Source organism: Pelodiscus sinensis, chromosome 18 (genome assembly GCF_049634645.1).
Source record: "Pelodiscus sinensis isolate JC-2024 chromosome 18, ASM4963464v1, whole genome shotgun sequence".
Lineage (NCBI taxonomy): Eukaryota > Metazoa > Chordata > Testudines > Trionychidae > Pelodiscus > Pelodiscus sinensis.
The window spans coordinates 23,259,445-23,277,290 of record NC_134728.1 but is presented as its reverse complement, the minus strand read 5'-3'; the positions used below and the strand labels follow the sequence as shown (position 1 = coordinate 23,277,290).

At 46.8% G+C, this 17,846-nt stretch overlaps 1 protein-coding gene across 1 annotated transcript in view; it reads left to right on the top strand.

Annotated features, from left to right (window-relative positions):
- Nucleotides 1-1,454: 1,454 nt before the first annotated feature.
- Nucleotides 1,455-17,846, top strand: part of ADA (adenosine deaminase) — a 51,799-nt gene continuing 35,407 nt past the window's right edge. The window contains exon 1 of the mRNA XM_006132250.4: nucleotides 1,455-1,660. Coding sequence (XP_006132312.2) covers nucleotides 1,613-1,660 — 48 coding nt within the window. The 5' untranslated portion in view covers nucleotides 1,455-1,612. The remainder of the gene's footprint in view (nucleotides 1,661-17,846) is intronic.

The window sequence follows — 17,846 nt, the reverse complement described above, 5'->3', positions numbered from 1 at the left end:
TTATGAGATGGGATGACCAGCACGGCATGTAGTACTGAAGGTGTGCCTGTACCATGGATTTCTATAGCAGCATTATGATTTTTACTTCCTCGTTGTCTATTCCATAAAGTTCCTAACTTTTTGATGGAAAACTTCCCCACTGGTGACTTTTTTGGTACTCCACAGGAACATTGTCCAAAGTCATAGGGCATGGGCAGGCACCAAAAATCTGTTAGTAAGAAATAAATTTCAAACCAAAATGTTCGTCGTCTGCTCTTTTTTATGTCTCGAAAAGGAGGTGGTCCACGAACATTTTTTGATTGGCCTGGTGGCCCGTGGACTGAAGCAAGTTGAGAACCACTGCACTAGGCACTGTACAAACGAAGTAGTAGCCAAGTCCTACCCCGAAGAGTTTTACTCTAACCAGTCAGGAAAGGAAGCAGAAAGGTTTGGGTTACACCAGGCATGTCCAAAGTCCGGCCCGCGGGCCAATTGCGGCCCGTGTTCCGGTTTAATACGGGCCCACAGGTAATTTGGCAATATCTATCTTTTATGGCCCCCAACAAATCCATATGTATTGAGATGAATACATTGAAAAATCTCAGTTAATGTCAGTTGGTCTAAATCAGTTATAAATATATTTGACACAACATGTATACTTGGTGTTATGTTCCTGTTCATATTTTTTGAACTTAAAAGTTGACAGACAATCTTTATTACCAATAATATGTAATGTACTTTACAACGTTCCTGACACATATTTCAGCTTCCTGGATTTTTTTTTCATCTGGCCTTCAGATATGAAAGGCAGAGTGATTTAACACCTGTTTAGATTGGTCATCCATGTGACGAAATGAAAAGTATGCCGTTTGCAATAAACTTTGCATAAAATAGTTAATTTGCATTTAATTTTAATGGTTCAAAGAATGTCAGGCACAATGGTCGGCCCTCACGCATGTTCACTTCATCAAATCTGGCCCTCTTTGAAAAAAGTTTGGACACCCCTGGGTTACACAAACAGAGCAAAGAATGTGTTGGTCGCAAACGCCACGACTCGTGCTCTGGTGTAACTGGAGTGGTGCTGGTTCCTCCTGCACAATGGTTTGGCCACAGGAGCCTGCCAGGTCCCTGCTACCATCCCCGAGCGGCGGGGCTGCAAGGGACCCCTGGTTTGCTCTCCCTTCTCTGCTTTGTGCCAGGGTGCGATGGGCCTGACAGGGTTGGTGACAGTGGCGAGGAGCCCTTGGCTGCAAGTGCCACCTCCTCTCCTCAGCCCAGCAGCCCGCCAGATTCGCTGCCTGAAGCCCACGGAGCAGCTGGCCGCTCCGCCAAGTCTCCAGCGGGTGCGGAGATCTGAGGAGAGAGAGGAACCAGCCTGCTAGGGCGGTTGGTGAGGTTAGGGCTACGGGGTGGGCAGGGCTAGGCTGCAGGGGTTCTCCGCCCGCGCTGGCGGGCGGCGCCACGCGACTGGGGGCACGATGAACCGTCAGCTCTGCCCTGCGGAAGAGGCGCGAGCGGGCGCCCGTTGGGCGGGGCCGGCCGAGCGGTGGGCGGGGCCTGTCTCCTCAGGGGCCCGGCCGCTCTCCTCCCGCCCTGCCAGAGCGCGCTGCTGACAGGGAGCGGCGGCGGTAGCATGGAGCCGGGCGCGGGGCAGAGGCCGTCCGTCTTCGAGCTGCCCAAGGTGAGCGAGCGGCGGGGACAGCGCCGCCGGCATCCGCGTCCTTCCCTGGGCGGGGCGGGACACCTCTCCCGGCACCTGCCTGCCCCCTTCGCGGGCAGTGCGGGGCTGCCCCTCGCCCCTTTGCCTCAGCCACGCTCGCCCCGAGCTCCAGCCGCGACCTCAGGCGGCGGCGTCCCCGCTGTTCCCCTCCCTGCAGAGGCGCCCGCAGCGCACGGTCAGGACCGTTGTGCCGCGTTGTCAGCCAGAGCCGAGCGCGCCCCATTCTGCTGGGGAATGTCTCCCGCTCGCACTCCCGCTTTCCCAGCCTGCCGGCTCGGTATTCGCGCTGCGGTTGGCAACACGGCCCTGGGCGAGGAGCTGTGTGCGCACCGACCCGTCCCCATCCTAGAAGGGAGCCTGGTTCTGGGAGCTACGGCTGCAGTACCTGTTGCTGCTGAGCGCGGGGCTGGCACATCGCGAGCGCGGTGGGACTGAAAGTGGTTGTAGTTTGCAACGGCAAACTGCGGCTAAACTGCCTGGCTGTGTCTACACTGGGCCACTTATTCCGGAAAATCAGCCACTTTTCCGGAATAAGCTGCGAGCTGTCTACACTGGCCCTTGAATTTCTGGAAAAGCAATGATGCTCTACTGTACAAAATCAGCCGCTATTCCGGAAAAACTATTCTGCTCCCGCTTGGGCATAAGTCCTTATTCCAGAACACTGTTCCGGAAAAGGGCCAGTGTAGACAGCCCAGTAGTCTTTTCCGGAAAAAGGCCCCGATCGCGAAAATGCCAACGTAGATGCTCCTTTTCCGGAAAAACTGAAAACGGAATAGTATTCCGTTTTAAGCATTTCTGGAAATTCATGCCAGTGTAGACACAGCCCCTGGGTTGGTCCTGTTCCTGGATTGTCTCTTAGAAGGTGTTTGGCCACCTGTTGCCTTCTGACAGCAGTAGGTCATGTTTGTGGGTAGCAAAAACTTAGGAAAATGAGGAACATATACCAAGATTTTGTGGGCAACCCCCTCTTAGTTGTATTTTGCTCACAAAGGCTTGTGCACAAACTAGTCTTTAAGGCAGGACTACTCAACTTTGGAAGCCCCGGGGGCCCACGATGATCCTCACAGCATACGCCAAGGGGCCACAACTTAAATGTGGTTGCATATACGTGCAAATATTTATATGCAAATAGCTTCTTTCACACTGATGGGCATGGACACAAAGATTAAAGCAAGACTACACAACATGCAGGTCCCATTTAAGTCGGTTCTCCTGATATTAATAAAATGCAATATTTACCCAATTTCCAGTCATGACAGCATTTTTAATGAGCAATGACAGTCCAGGAATTTAACTACTAAAACACATATCAACAGAAGGCCATTATATTGACTACTTTTTTGTTTTGGATCTCACCCGTGGGCTGTATATTGAGTCCCACATAAATCCAAACCACACCACGGGCCGCAAACAAATGGGCTGCGTGTTGAGTAGCTGTGCTTTAAGGTGTCACAGGACTCCTCATTGTTTTTGTGGTTACAGACTAACCCGTCTATCCCTCTGTTACCTATACAAAGATAATTAATGACAAAAATAAACCACTCTTGAAAAAGTAAGCATTAAATGAGCTAGATATTGATGTAATCCTTTTGCAAGTCACCTGCAAATATTTCCCAGCAGTATTGTGGGTATATAGAGTTCATAATTCAAGTAGTGAAGTGAAAAGTATCTGGCAGTACAAGCTAGCGTATAAAGAAAATTATATAAAGGCAAGATTTTGAACTTTAGCTCATGGTCTGTGGTACCCACCCATACTGTCTTTCCTCCTTTTCCCAACCATCCAAACCTGGAGGGCAAAGGATATTTTTTTGGACTTCAATTAAAAATCTCAAAATATGGATGGTAAATTTTGCAATTTTAGAACTAATTTCCCTATTGAAAAAGTTCTATGAGACTGAGATTTAAACTTTCTGTTAATGTAAGCAAGTAGGAAAGAGAGATGATGTTCTGGGAATGTCCTGAAAGATTCTTTGTTGACTACCCAAACTTCCTAGTGAAATCAGTGCTGGAGAAAGGTGTCAAATTGATGGTCATGGGTTGGGCCTTACCAAAAACATGTCACTTTTTTGTGTCATTACCTGATACTTACTGATTTCATGGTAGGGGACCAATGTTTCTCAGATTGGGGGTCCTGACCAAAAGCGATTTGCAGAGGGTCACAAGGTTATTTTCATATTGTCACCCTTACTACTACTCTGCTTTCAGAGCTGGGCAGCTGGAGAGCAGCAGCTGTTGGCTGGGTGCCCAATTCTGAAGCAGCAGTGCAGAAGTAACAGTGGCAATACCATACCATGCCATCCTTCTGTGCTGCTGCTGGCAGTAGGTCTGCCTTCAAATCTGGACTCTGAGCAAATAGCTGCCGCTGTCCAGTTGCCAGCTCCGAAGGCCTGAAGCTATGCAGAAGTACAGTGGAGTCCAGATTATCCGACGTTTGGTAAGCCGACACTCCGCTTTATCCGACCCTGCAGCTCCCCAGAATAAAGCGGCACCGGCAGGAGCAGCATCAGTGGCTCCGGGGCGCAGGCCGGGAGAATGGTCCCGCTCGCTGCCCTATCACTCTTCTGGAGCTGCTGATGTTGCTCCTGCTGGCGCCGCTTCGTCCTGGGAGCTGCAGGATCGGATAAAGCACGGGGCGGGAGAATGGTCCCGCTCGCTGCCCCGTCGCTCTCTCGGAGCCGCTGATGCCTCTTCAGCTGGCACTACTTCGTCCCTGGAGCTGCAGGCATCATTGGTCCATTGGAGCAACGGGGCAGCAAGCGGGGCCATTCTCCCGCCCCATGCTCTGGAGCCACTGACGCCTCTTCTGCTGGCACCGCTTCATCCCCGGGAGCTGCAAGCATCAGCGGCTCCAGGGCGCGGGGTGGGAGAATGGCCCCACTTGCTGCCCCATCGCTCTCCTGGAGCCGCTGATGCCTGCAGCTCCCGGGACAAAGCGGTGCCGGCAGGAGAGGCATCAGCGGCTCCAGGGCATGGGGCGGAGAATGGCCCCGCTGGCTGCCTTGTTGCTCTCCTGCAGCCGCTGATGCCGCTCCTGCCGGCGGCCATTTCGTCCCCTCTCTGCAGCACCCGGGGATGAAGCAGTGCTGGCAGGAGCGGCATCAGCGGCTCCAGGAGAGTGATAGGGCAGCGAGCGGGGCCAGGCGCCCGGGAGCTGCAGGGAGAGAAGGGGCCATGGCCAGGTAGAGATGGGGCCAAGATACACAGTAGAGTCCCTATCATCTGACATATTCGGTAATCTGACCATGTGTCGGTCCTGTTTAGGTCGGATAATTGGGACTCTACTGTAATGGTAGCAGTACTGCAACACCCACTACAATACCCTTGTGATAACCTGCACAACTCCCTTTTGGGGTCACAAGGAACTCTACAATTACAAGATTGTAAACTTTCAGATTTAAGTAGCTGAAATCATGAAACTTATGATTTTTAAGTTCTATGATTGTGAAATTGACCATGAACTTGGTGGGCCCTAGTATGGAGTTTGAAGTCTTGTTTATTGGCAGATCAGGGGCACACCATGGACAGCAGCTGTGCAAGATTCCTCCGAGCTATCCTGATATTGTACCTATAGAGGAAATGCTGTTTATGAAACTGAAATACATTACAAATTCCCTGAGTCAGACAGCCTCCTATCATCTTTATAACCACCATTTAAAACAAAGGATATTCGAGAATTTTCTGCTTACAGCACATTGAAACTGTATTAGATGAACATAGACCAAAAACAATGAGTAGTCCTGTAGCACCTTAGAGACTAACAGAATTATATATAGTATCATAAGTCTTCCTGGGCAAAACCTACTTCATCAGCTGATGAGCTGGAGAGGAAACTATATATTAGCTCCAGTAACAGTGTGCTGATAATCACATGTTGAGAGTACATATCACAAATCCTAAGGATCCAGTGGCATTGGGTTGTAGTTTTTGTTCTCTTCGAACCCTCGTTCTTGTAACAGGCTATTTGTTTCAGACTTCTTGTACGTTTTGTTCATTTCTTTTCTGGTGATGAGACTCTATCTGCCCAAAAACATCACAGCTGTAAAATGTACTCTGCTATTTCACTTAGCCATTTGCAGTACAATTACTTCTGAAGCAAGGTCAGAAGTTATATTCTACTTATATAAATCATAGTGTTCATTGTGTTTATACTTGGAAAGAACATAAAAATGGCCATACTAACGGTCAGCCTAACGGTCCATCTGGCCCAGTATCCTGTCTGCCGACAGTGGCCAATACCAGATGCTCCAGAGGGAGGGAACACAATAAGTTATTCTCACATGATCCCTCTCTTATCACCCAGGAGAAATATAAAGGAAAATATACAGAAAATGTAAAGGAGAGAGGGAATATTAGGAACTAGATGTTTAGTTTCATATCCTTCCTTTCTTGCAGAGAAGATCACCAAAGAAGCCTCTTGGCTAGCTTCTAATTTCAATTATTGTGGAGCAAACCTGACAAATGATATCAGAATCTGTCCCTCTCTTTCCATGTTTGACCCACTTCAATTTTAGGTTTAAATTGATTGCTGCTGGAAGGACAGAATTCAGCTTTCAGTAGGCACTTCATCTAAATGAGTGGCAGCTACTTCTGAATTTGTGGCTTGTTATCCTCAACTGAAAAAAAGAAGAGATGAGGAAGTGAGACATCACATTAAGTCATCTTCTTGATTTTTCTGCAGGGCAGGAGATTAAGTAAAAGATAATAATCTGCACAGCTCATTGGAATTTCAAACAGCTGAAAGTGCCTCCATTCTTTTTCAGTTCCTCAGAAAATAGAAATCATAGAAATGTAGGACTGGAGGCGAGTTCATGAGATCATCTAGTTCAGTCCTCTTCTCTGAGGCATATCTGAGTGTACAACTAGACCATGCATGGCAGATGTTTATCTAACATGTTCTTTATAACCACCAGTGATTGTGAGTAAACAGCCTCCCTTGGAAGCCTATTCCAGTTTTTAACATTGTCCTTATTGTTAAAACATTTTTCCTAATTTCTAAACTAAATCTCGCTTCAGATTAAATCATTTACTTCTTCTTTCAGGGGACATAGAAGGCAATTGATCATTGATCTCTTTATAACATCCCTTAACATGTTTAGTCTTGAGAAAAGAAGGAGAACAGCTGATAGCAGCCTTCAAACATGTCAATTTTCTTGGCCTTTCCTCATAGGTCAGGCATTCTAAATCTTTCATCATTTTTATTGTTCTCCTCTGGACACTCCAGTTTGTCTCTGTCTTTCTTAAAGTTTGATGTCCTACATGACACAGTACTCCAACTGAGGCCTCACTATTGCTGAGTAGAGAAGGTTAATTTACCTCTGATGTTTCACATGCAAAGCTCCAGTGAATATACTCCAGAATTCTATTAGCCTTTTTTTTCAACTGCATCCCATTATTGGCTCCTATTTAATTTTTGATCCACTGTAATCTTCAAATCATGTTCAGTTATTCCCCATTAGATTTTTGCTGCCTACGTTCCACTTGCTTTTATTGAATTTTATCTTTTTTGGTTTAAGACCAGTTCTCCAACTTGTCAAGGTCATTTTAAATTCTAATCTTGCCTTTCAGTGTATTAGCAACCGCTGCCATCTTGGTGTCCTCTACAAATTTTATAAGGATACTTTTCATTCCATTATCCAAGCCATGAATAAAAAATGTTGACTACAGGTTGGACCTCTTTGATCTGGCATCCTCAGGACCTAACTGGTCCCAGATGAGGGATTTTGCCAGAACATCGGAGGTCATTACTGGCCCCTCTGCTGCTCCACCTGGCTTTCTGACCCCTGCCTCCCCCTCCTCTCTGGCAGATCAGTGGGGCCACATGCTGAGCTTCCTGTTTTTTCCCGGCCCGCCCAGCTGGGCTGTACGCCAGGCTGCTGCCTGATCCCCCTCCCCCTCGCCCCCGCAGTGTGCTGGGACTTTCTGATTCTGGAACATCCATGGTCTGTCACATCACAGATATTGCTAGACCAAAGAGTCCTGGTTTAGAGAGGTGCAAACTGTAGTACCAGACCTAGTGTAGATCCCTGCAGGACTCCACTAGATATAGGTCTTCCAATTTGACAATTGATAACTGCTTTTTGAATATTGTTTTTCAATCATGTGTGCACTCATAGTAATTTCATCTAGACCACATGTCCCTAGACCACATTTTCATAGTTTGTTTGAGAGTATCATGTAGGAGTATATCAAAAGCCCTCCTAAAATAAAGATACATCACACCTGCTGCTTTCTCCCATCCACTAGGCCAGTAACTCTGTCAAAGGAGGAAATTAGATTGATCTGGAATGATTTGTTTTTTGACATATCCATGGCGATCATGATGTATCATACTGTTATCCTCTAAGACTATGTCTACACTGCAGACTTGTTGTGCAAGAACTGCTTTGTGCAAGAGTTCTTGCATAAAAGTTTTTGTGCAAGAGCGTGTCCACACTGCCATGTGCTTTTGCACAAGAGATGTGCTGTCTTGTGCTAGAAAGCTCTTATGGCCATTTTCTGTCTTCTGATGCTTTACTGTAAATTTACGTGTGCAAGAACGCGTGTGCAGTGTGAATGCTCCTCAAGTTTTTGCGCAAGAAGCCTGCAGTGTAGATGTAGCCTAAAGGTACATCTACACTGCAACACCATTTTGAAAAAACTAGCGCTATTCCGAAATAACTTAGTCCATGTCTACACAGCAGGCAGTTTTTTTGAAATAGTGTCAAAATACTGTCAAGCTGGAGGACTTCTTACTCCGACTCCTCATTGTACGAGGAATAAGGGAAGTTGGAGCTTATTTCAAAATAAGTGCTGTGTAGACATTCCCTATTTTGAAATAAGCTACACAGTTGACGTAGCTCAATTTGCATAACTTATTTTGACTTAAGCCCTGCAGCGTAGACACACCCATAATGCTTACAGGGTTTGTTTGTGTTATTTCACTTTGAGTTTTTTCTCCTCTTAGTTTGAGCTGATATCAGAAAAGCATAGCTACATAGAAAAGTCTGTACATGGGTATTCTGATGCATGTTCTGTTCCAGTAATGTACATCCCATAGAATCATAGAATATTAGGACTGGAAGGGACCTTGAGAGGTAATTGAGTCCAGTCTCCTGCCCTCATGGCAGGAGCCAGTACTGTCTAGGCCATCCCTGATAGACATTTATCCAACCTACTCTTAAGTATCTCCAGAGATGGAGATTCCACAGTCTCCCTAGGCAATTTATTTCAGTGTTTAACCACCCTGACAGTTAGGAACTTTTTCCTAATGTCCAGCCTAAACCTCCCTTGATGCAGTTTAAGCCCATTGCTTCTTGTTCTATCCTCAGAGGTCAGGAAGAACAATTTTTCTCCCTCTTCCTTGTGACACCCTTTTAGATCCCTGAAAACCAATATAATGTCCCCTCTCAATCTTCTCTTTTCCAAACTAAACAAGCCCAGTTCCTTCAGCTTTCCTTCATAGGTCATATTCTCTAGACCTTTAATCATTCTTGTTGCTCTTCTCTGGACCTTCTCCAATGTCTCCACATCTTTCTTGAAATGTAGTGCCTAGAACTGGACACAATTCTTCAACTGAGGCCTAATCAGCACAGAGTAGAGCGGAAGAATGACTTCTCGTGTCTTGCTCACAACACACCTGTTAATCCATCCTAGAATCATGTTTGCTTTTTTTTGCAACAGTGTCACACTGTTGACTCATATTTAGCTTGTGGTCCACTATAACCACTAGATCCTTTTCTGCCGTACTCCTTTCTAGACAGTTGCTTCCCATTCTGTATGTGTGAAACTGATTGTTCATTCCTAAGTAGAGAACTTTGCATTTGTCCTTATTAAACTTCATCCTGTTTACCTCAGACCATTTTTCCAATTTTCCAGATAATTTTGATTATGACCCTGTCCTCCAAAGCAGTTGCAACCCCTCCCAGCCTGGTATCATCTGCAAACTTAATAAGCGTACTCTCTATGCCAATATCTAAATCGTTGATGAAGATATTGAACAGTACCGGTCCCAAAACAGACCCCTGTGGAATCCCACTTGTTATACCTTTCCAGCAGGATTGTGAACCATAGGAGATGCCTATTTATAGTTATGTTGTCATCCTTAGATGTTAGGAACCAAATCTGATTTGGTGTTATAATGGTGGAACTCCAGAGAATCAGCGACTTCGTCAGTACCATCAGGAGCAGAAATGGATCCACAGTGTGATTTTAATTTTTCACCATAGGCAGTTATGGTGCTATGGTGCTTCCGCTCTTGTTTATGCATCTTGCTAATTGTTAAATCAATGGAGAAACAGAAGACTGTAAAGACAAAATATGATTCAGGAAAAATATTGCTGTGCAATTTGGAATCTGATATGTAAAGTGTGACTTGGCTACTTAACTTTTTCCAGATCCTAAATTAGTTGGGGAATCCAGATTACCTTTGTGTAGTACCTTTTGGTGCCAAGAACTGTCATCTTACTTCATAGAAACATTTGCTGATCGTTTGGATGGCTTCATTGGCCACCAAGAACAAGCTGAGCACAGGTTAGGACCGGAAACACAATGCCCTTCTTCCAGGAATTCAACCTATTCACAGAAGGTGTCATAGAAAGTAGTTGGAGCTACCTACCACCTGTGACTCTGATCCCTTCTTGTCTTGGATTCTGAAATAATACAAAACATTTTGGACCCATCTAAACATTAACCCCTGTTTTGACAAGAAGGATCAGTCACTTACTCTGAAATATGCAATAGACAATACTGAAGCAACTATCTTGTGACACTGAGATTGTACAAACTATTACTTGGATGTGTAACCTGTTTTTCCTAAGCTAGAAAAAAGCCGTCTCTAACGCTACTAGTATTCTGGATTCCTCTGTCAGGTTGTAGGCTAGGATGCAGTATGTATACAGCCTTTGTTGCTTTAATGCAGGGTTGGGGAACCTTAGGCCCGGAAGGCCGGATCCAGCCCTAAGGCTCAGCATTGTTCTGGGGCTCCAGCCCCCCATCTGCAGGACTGGAGCACACAAAATCTATAAGCTTGGATCCTTGACTCTCTTCTCTCCCCTCCCCCTGGTTCTGGTGTGCAAGGGGAATGTGGGAAGTGTCTTCTCCTTCAGAGAAGGAGTCGGGGCATCTCACTTTGCTTTTCACTTGTGTGCAACCCCCGACTGATTTTTCTGGGGATCATTGTCCCTCAAAATGGTCCTCCCACCCGCTTTAGTGAATGCCTTCCTGCTGTTACTCAAAGTTCATGTCCTAATAAATCTGTTAGTCTCTAAAATGCCACAGGACTCCTTCTTCTATTTTTCTTTAAAAAAAAAAAAAATTTCTGACCCAGTGTCTTAGGAAAAATTGTTATCTCTTGCCATCTGTCTTCTGAAAAGCATTATTTCTCTGACAAGGTCTTCATTTCATGAGTTATCTCTAATAAGCATCTGCTTTCCATCATAACTCTTATAGCTTCTCTGAGACAGGCGTAACTAGTTCCTAATTGACACCATGCATCTGAACCAGCTAAGCAAGGTGCTTCTGAGAGCAGGAATCTCAGCACTTTTGGTACTCTGCCCATTTGGAAGAAAAGTAGCGGACATCAGGGGGAGAACATAGGCAGGCGTGCACCATGCCTACATGGTTTAATAGATTGTTTCATTACAGCTGATTTGTCATACCCTAATAAATCCCTTCTAAAGTAGGGTTGGTGTTAGTTTGAACTCTCCAAGTTTCAGCGTGTGACAAGGGACTTTTTTTAATGGTGACATCAACAAGAAGTAACATAGGAGAGATGAGAGCAGTATGTGGTGTCTGTCTCAGCAGCAGCATTTGCTGTAGAAATCTTACTCTTCAACTACTGATGCTACCATGATCAGTCCCTGAAAGGCAGCTTTCTTCTAGAGATGATCTTTAGATGCCATTTTCACAACCATTTGACCAGTATCTCTATATTAGGGAGTTTTGGGTGAGCTTCCATTTATAAACAATAGTATCGCAACAAGATGACTCTTTTCTCCCAGTTTATGCGCGTGAGATGTTCTAAACAGTGGAATTGTTTTTTGGAATGAATTCACAGTTTAGTGCTACGTATTTCACATGCTCAGTCACTGTCTATAAAGCAATAGACTGCAAGCTGGAGCGGGTATTTGCTATGGCAGAAAGATTTTTTGTGACTTCCCAGAAGTTTCTCATTTGCTAAAAGCCTTTTGACATAGGGACAAAGTGCTGTTTCCTGGAAAAAACAAGAATGAGTGGATGATAGTATTATGCATCTTCAAAAGTAGTGATCTGAAAAGCCAAATTAAACCTTAGCTTCACAGACAGTGGATATTCATGTGTAGAGGTCATCAGGGAACTTACCTGTGTCATATTAACTCACATGTTAAATCTGCAAGATAGCATAGGCTCCTAATATACTTTAAATGCAGAGCCACAGTGAGGGTAGTTCCTGGATCCGGGATGAGCCAGGACTGAGCCAGTCTGCTGGCCAACCTGCTAAAAAATTTACTGGCTGGAGTGTGTGTGTGTGTGTGTGTGTGTGAGGCGGGGGATGCATGTAGTCTATAACATTAACCTATAAACTTTTGTTTATCGGTTAATTGACTATGCTATTACATCCTTAGTCTTGGATTACCAGTGGTCTGCAAGCTCCATTCTGGTGGTCCATAGATTGTTCCCTCTAAGGTTCTCAGCTGGGCAATCACACACAAGAGAATGAAGGGGTGCCCACCTACTGAGTGACTTGTAGGAATGGTTCCAATATTTGGTAGCCTTGAAAGTAATAGGGGTAGGTGGGAGGGAGGCAATGGGGTGAGGTGGGAGAAATAGGAGGTAGGTGGCTGAGATGGTAGGGGTGAGAAGAGGGGCTGGGGGGAATTTAAGATTTGGTGGATAGAGAAAGAGGCAACATTCCCCATCTGCAGGGCCTCTATCCCAGTCTCAGTTCTGGGGCTGCTGTGGCAAGGAAGAGATCCCTGCTGATATTGGAATATGAGTTGTATGCTTTTATTTGTAGGACAAAAATGTTAATTATTAAGGTTTTTTTTTCTATAACGCTTTTGTCCAAAGCATTTCACAATAGTTAGCTAACACCACAAACAGTGCTTGGAAAGATCATTAAGTGGTCTGCCATGACCCTCAGCAATTATCAAGTTCTCCGTGGGGGAAAAAATGAGAACCACTGTTCTAGTGTGTATATACAATAGCATTTTAAAATACTTCAAACCTTAGTCTCAGAGCTCAGATCAGCTGGTTTGGGGCGAGGGGCTATAAAACTGCAGTGTAAATGTTTGGATGCAAGTTGGGATCCTACTCTCTATGGGTCCAAGAACTTGCATTGAAGTTCAAGCCCAAATACCTAACCCTGAGTTCCAAATATCTAACCCTGAGTTATCTGACCTGGGCCAGCCACAGCCAGTGCAGCCATGCCAACAATCTTTTGTTGGGGTGCCATGCCCTTAATGGCATAATTGAGCCTTTAATTTTCATACAGAGCTCTGAATTTGTAAAGTGCTATATAAATGCCAAGTAATTATTATAAGAAAAAACCCAGTAAGAGCAGTTTTGTAAGGCTAGTCACAAAAGCCACATGTAATTTAAACTGTTTCTAAAAAATCATTTTTGGAGTGAGGCACTAATGTGTATTTTTTGGGGTGGGGGGTTTCCACTCTGTTTTGATTTATAATTTGGTACAATACATGGTGAAAAGTATGTGGTAATTTCATCTATGCAGAAGCCTGCCTATGCATGCATTGCTAACTCCAAGAACAATATGTGATCTAATCTATGCTTAAAATTTAGATTGACTTCAGTGATGTGAAAGATTAACTAGTAAGCATCACCCTTAATCTGTGATACTTACCAATTCCGGTTAACCAATAGGGGCCGGAGTGGCTCCCTACCAGCTTCAGACAGGGGTCTGCTCCAGCCCCATAGGGCCTGATGCGGATAGGGGCTGCTTCAGCCCTCTGGGAGAGCCCCTGTCTGCGCTGGGGGAAGGGAGCGACACTCCAGCCCAGCTAGGCTGGAGCTGCCCACCACCCACAGCCCCTTTAATCAGTTAACCTATTAAACATTACATTTAACCAGTTAATCAATGAAACAGGACTTTAGATCACTAATTGACATGGCCAGGCAATGATTCTGGGCCCCAGAGGAAACCAGTCAATGGGCCCCCACGCATGCACAAGCCATGCCTGCGCGAACACAGTCTGGCTGACATTTGGGAAGTGCTGTGCATGTGTTGGGTTATGCCCAGTGAGCTGCCAGCTGTGCCGCTAGATATGCTCTTTCAGCATGCCCAGGGCTTCCACGTGTCTGTACAGTGGGGTTACCAACTTTCTAATTACACATACCCAAAGACTCTTGCTCTGCCCCTTCTCCAAGTTCCCGCCTCTGTTCTGCTCCTTCTCTGAGGCTTTGCCCATTGCTCACTCCATACCCTGCTCCTCTTTCACTTGCTTTACCCCACTCAGGGTATGTCTACGCTACAAAGTTAGTTCAAACTAACTTTCATAGGCGCTACACTAGCGCTCCGTTAGTTCGAATTTAATTCGAACTAACGGAGCGCTTAGTTCGAACTAGGTAATCCTCATTCCATGAGGATTAAGCCTAGTTCGAACTTACTAGTTCGAATTAAGGGGTATGTAGTCCCTTAATTCGAACTAGTGGGAGGCTAGCCCTCCCCAGGTTTCCCTGGTGGCCACTCTGGCCAACACCAAGGAAACTCTACTGCCCCCCTCCCGGCCCTGGACCCCTTAAAGGGGCACGGGCTGGCTACGGTGCCCGTGCTAGGTGCAAGCCTGCCAGCACCCAGCCAGCAGATCCTGCACCTGGCACGGATCGAGCCACCCACCCGATGCCCCCCAGCCCTCCCCCTCTTCCCGGGACCAGGCTGGCGGCTCCCGGGAGCTTGCCCGGAACCACAAGAGGCGTGCACCCGCCTGGGCTAGTGCGGACATCGTGGACCTCGTCCATGATCTCCGCACTAGGCACAGGAAAGTGGCCGGCTTGGGCAGGAGAGCTGCCAGCCTGGCCACCCAGGAGCAGGTGTGCAAGAGAATCAAGGGGGTCCAGTGAGACCCCCGACCCTGAGCACTGAGCTTACAATGGCCATCCTGGGTCAGACCAAAGGTCCATCTAGCCCAGTAGCCTGTCTGCCAACAGCGGCCAACCCTAGGGACCCTGGAGGGGATGGACCGAAGACAGTGACCAAGCCATTTGTCTCGTGCCATCCCTCTCCAGCCTTCCACAAACCTTGGTCAGGGACACCACTCCTACCCTCTGGTTAATACCACTCCATGGACCCAACCTCCATGACTTGATCTCACTTCCCTTTAAACTCTGTTCCAGTTCTAGCCTTCACAGCCTCCTGCAGCAAGGAGTTCCACAGGTTGACTCTTTGCTTTGTGAAGAAGAACTTTCTGTTACTAGTTTGAAGCCTGCTACCCATTCCTTTCCTTTGGTGTCCTCTAGTCCTTCTTTATGGGAACTAATGAAGAACTTTTCTGTATGCACCTTCTCCACCCAACTCCTGCTTTTAGAGACCTCTATCCTGTCCCCCCTCCGTCTCCTCTTTTCTAAGCTGAAAAGTCCCAGTCTCTTTAGCCTCTCTTCATATGGGACCTGTTCCCAACCCCTGATCATTTTAGTTACCATCCCCTCTCCCACCCTCTCTCTTCCCCTCTCCCACCTCCTTTTCCCAGTCTCCCCCAGTTTTGTTCAATAAAGACAGATTACATTTTGGAAGACACGTTATCTTTATTTTGTACATCAAGAAGAGGGGCTAGGGAAGGGTAAGTGGAAGGAGGTGAGGGAGGAATGGGGCACGAGCCCCCGATGGGGAGGACTGGGCTGGCTCTGCGGGCTTCTGGGGGTGGAAGCTCTCCTGCAGCCCCCCAATTGCCCCCTCTCCCCAGATGGCAGCCTGCGGCAAGTGCAGCCGGGCTGATGGCCGAGTGCTGTGATGTGCCCAGTGTGGGCACTCAGGGCACTCCAAGCCAGGACTGCTTTGCAAGCAGGGCACCCCTGAGAACTGTCTGTCCGGGGTGGGGGTCAGGACCCTTTAAGCACAGCCCTTGGCTAGCCTGAGACAGCATCTCTACGCTCTAAGTCCTCCTCTGATGCCCTGCCGGCACTGCTTCCGGCCATCCTTAACCCCAGTTCAGGGTCTACTTAATGTGGACGCGCTAGTTCGAATTAGCAAAACGCTAATTCGAACTAGTTTTTAGTTCTAGATGCGTTAGTTTGAATTAGCTTAGTTCGAATTAACTAATTCGAACTAAGTTAGTTCGAATTAGCGCTGTAGTGTAGACATACCCTCACTTTCTTCAGGCTGGGGCAGAAGATTGAAGTGTAGGCTCTTGCAGGGAGTTTGGATCTGGCTTCTGAGTGGGAGTTTGTGTACAGATTGCAGGCTCTGAGCTGGGGTAGGAGGTTGAGGTGTAGGAGGTGGTGGCGCTTACTTTGGGTAGCTCCTGAAAGCAACTGGCACATCTCTCTAGGGGTATGTCTACACTACCCCGCTAGTGCGAACTAGCGGGGTAATGTATGCATACCAAACGTGCAAATGAAGCCCGGGATTTGAATTTCCCGGGCTTTATTTGCATAAGCCGGCCGGCGCCATTTTTAAATGCCGGCTTGTTCGAACCCCGTGCCGCGCGGCTACATGCGGCACGGGCTACATAGTTCGGACTAGCAAGCTATTCCGAACTATCTGTACGCCTCGTGGAACAAGCTGCGGAATGAGAGTGGGCAGGCAGCTTGCCTTAGCCCTGCTATGCTGCCCTTTTAAATTGCCCAGGCTCCTGAGCAATTGCGCCCTTGTCCCCTCCCCATTGGCAGGCCTGGAGGTGGCTACATTAGGGATTTTAAAATGCAGGTACAGTATTTAATTAATCAAGTAATTGATAGAATTTTTATCAACTACTCAATTAGTCAATAGGCAACCTGGCTTAGTTCTGGCTCACACCAGATGTGGGACCAAACCATGCTGAGGCTTTGCAATTTAAAAGGCAGTAGGAGCTGGGCAGCCTGACCCCTGGCTCCTAGTGCCTTTTAAATTGCAGAGCCTCTGTGGGGTTTTGTCCCACACCAGTATGAGCTGGAACTGGTCCAGCAGTGATTTGAGACCCTCCATGCATAGGGACTGCTGCTGTGAAGTCCTGAAGGCTTTTGCAACATTTAAAAGGCAGAGGTGCAGTGGGGTTAGTTCCCGGGGCTGGCGTGAGCTGGGACTGCTTAGTCCCAGCTCACGCTGCCCCTGGGAGCTAACTCTGATATAGCTCTGCAGTTTAAATGTAGTAAGGGAGGCTCTTACTACATTTAAAAGGCAGAGCCGCTGCAGGGACCTGACACAAGTGGGGATTGCTTCAGTCCCCGCTCGCACTGGGTCCCGTGCTGCTCCTCTGCTTTTTAAATGTAGTAAGAGCCCAGCTCTTACTACATTTAAAAGGCAAAGTTGCTACGCCTTTGCCTCCCCTGTCCCTCCCCCTCCATCACCGCACCATGGAGATGATGCTGCGGGAGTTGGCTTTTAAGCCGTCTCTCCCCAGCACTAGCTCCTGCTTCCCTCATCCCCCTTGCTGCTTCTGATATAGAGGTAGCAAAGCGGGGGGAGGAGGATGTGAGTAGTCAACTGTTCAATTACTCTTCTACATTTCTACTCCTGAGTGCTATACTTAAGCTGATCTAACCCTCAGTGTAAATGTGGTAAGGCTGACAGAAGAATGCTTCCATCGACTTAGCTGCTGCTTCTTGGGGAGGTGACAGAAGGGAATTTTCCAGCGTGGGAACTGGGAAGCATGCAACAGGAGCACAGTTACAGTGCTCTAGATGCGCTGTTGTAGTGCTTGTAGCATAGACAAGCCTAATGTCTTTACGCAAGAAGCAGTAGCATAGAAACAGACTGTTTCAATCTTATTTAATCACATCTGTCTCACATTTAATGAAGGTTGATGGTACTAGCTGCAAGACCAATGAGGTACTGATCTAAGCTTGCACAGCTCCTGGTAGTGCTTTATTATCAGAGCTAGCTCTTATATTGTAATTTTCATTAGTAGATCTGAAGGAGATTAGTGTCATTATGCCTATTTTGCAGATAGGAAACTGAGGCACAGAATAGTAAAGTGATTTGCCCAAGATGAGTGAGCAGGGACTAGAACCCAGGTCTCATTAATCTCATTAAGTACTC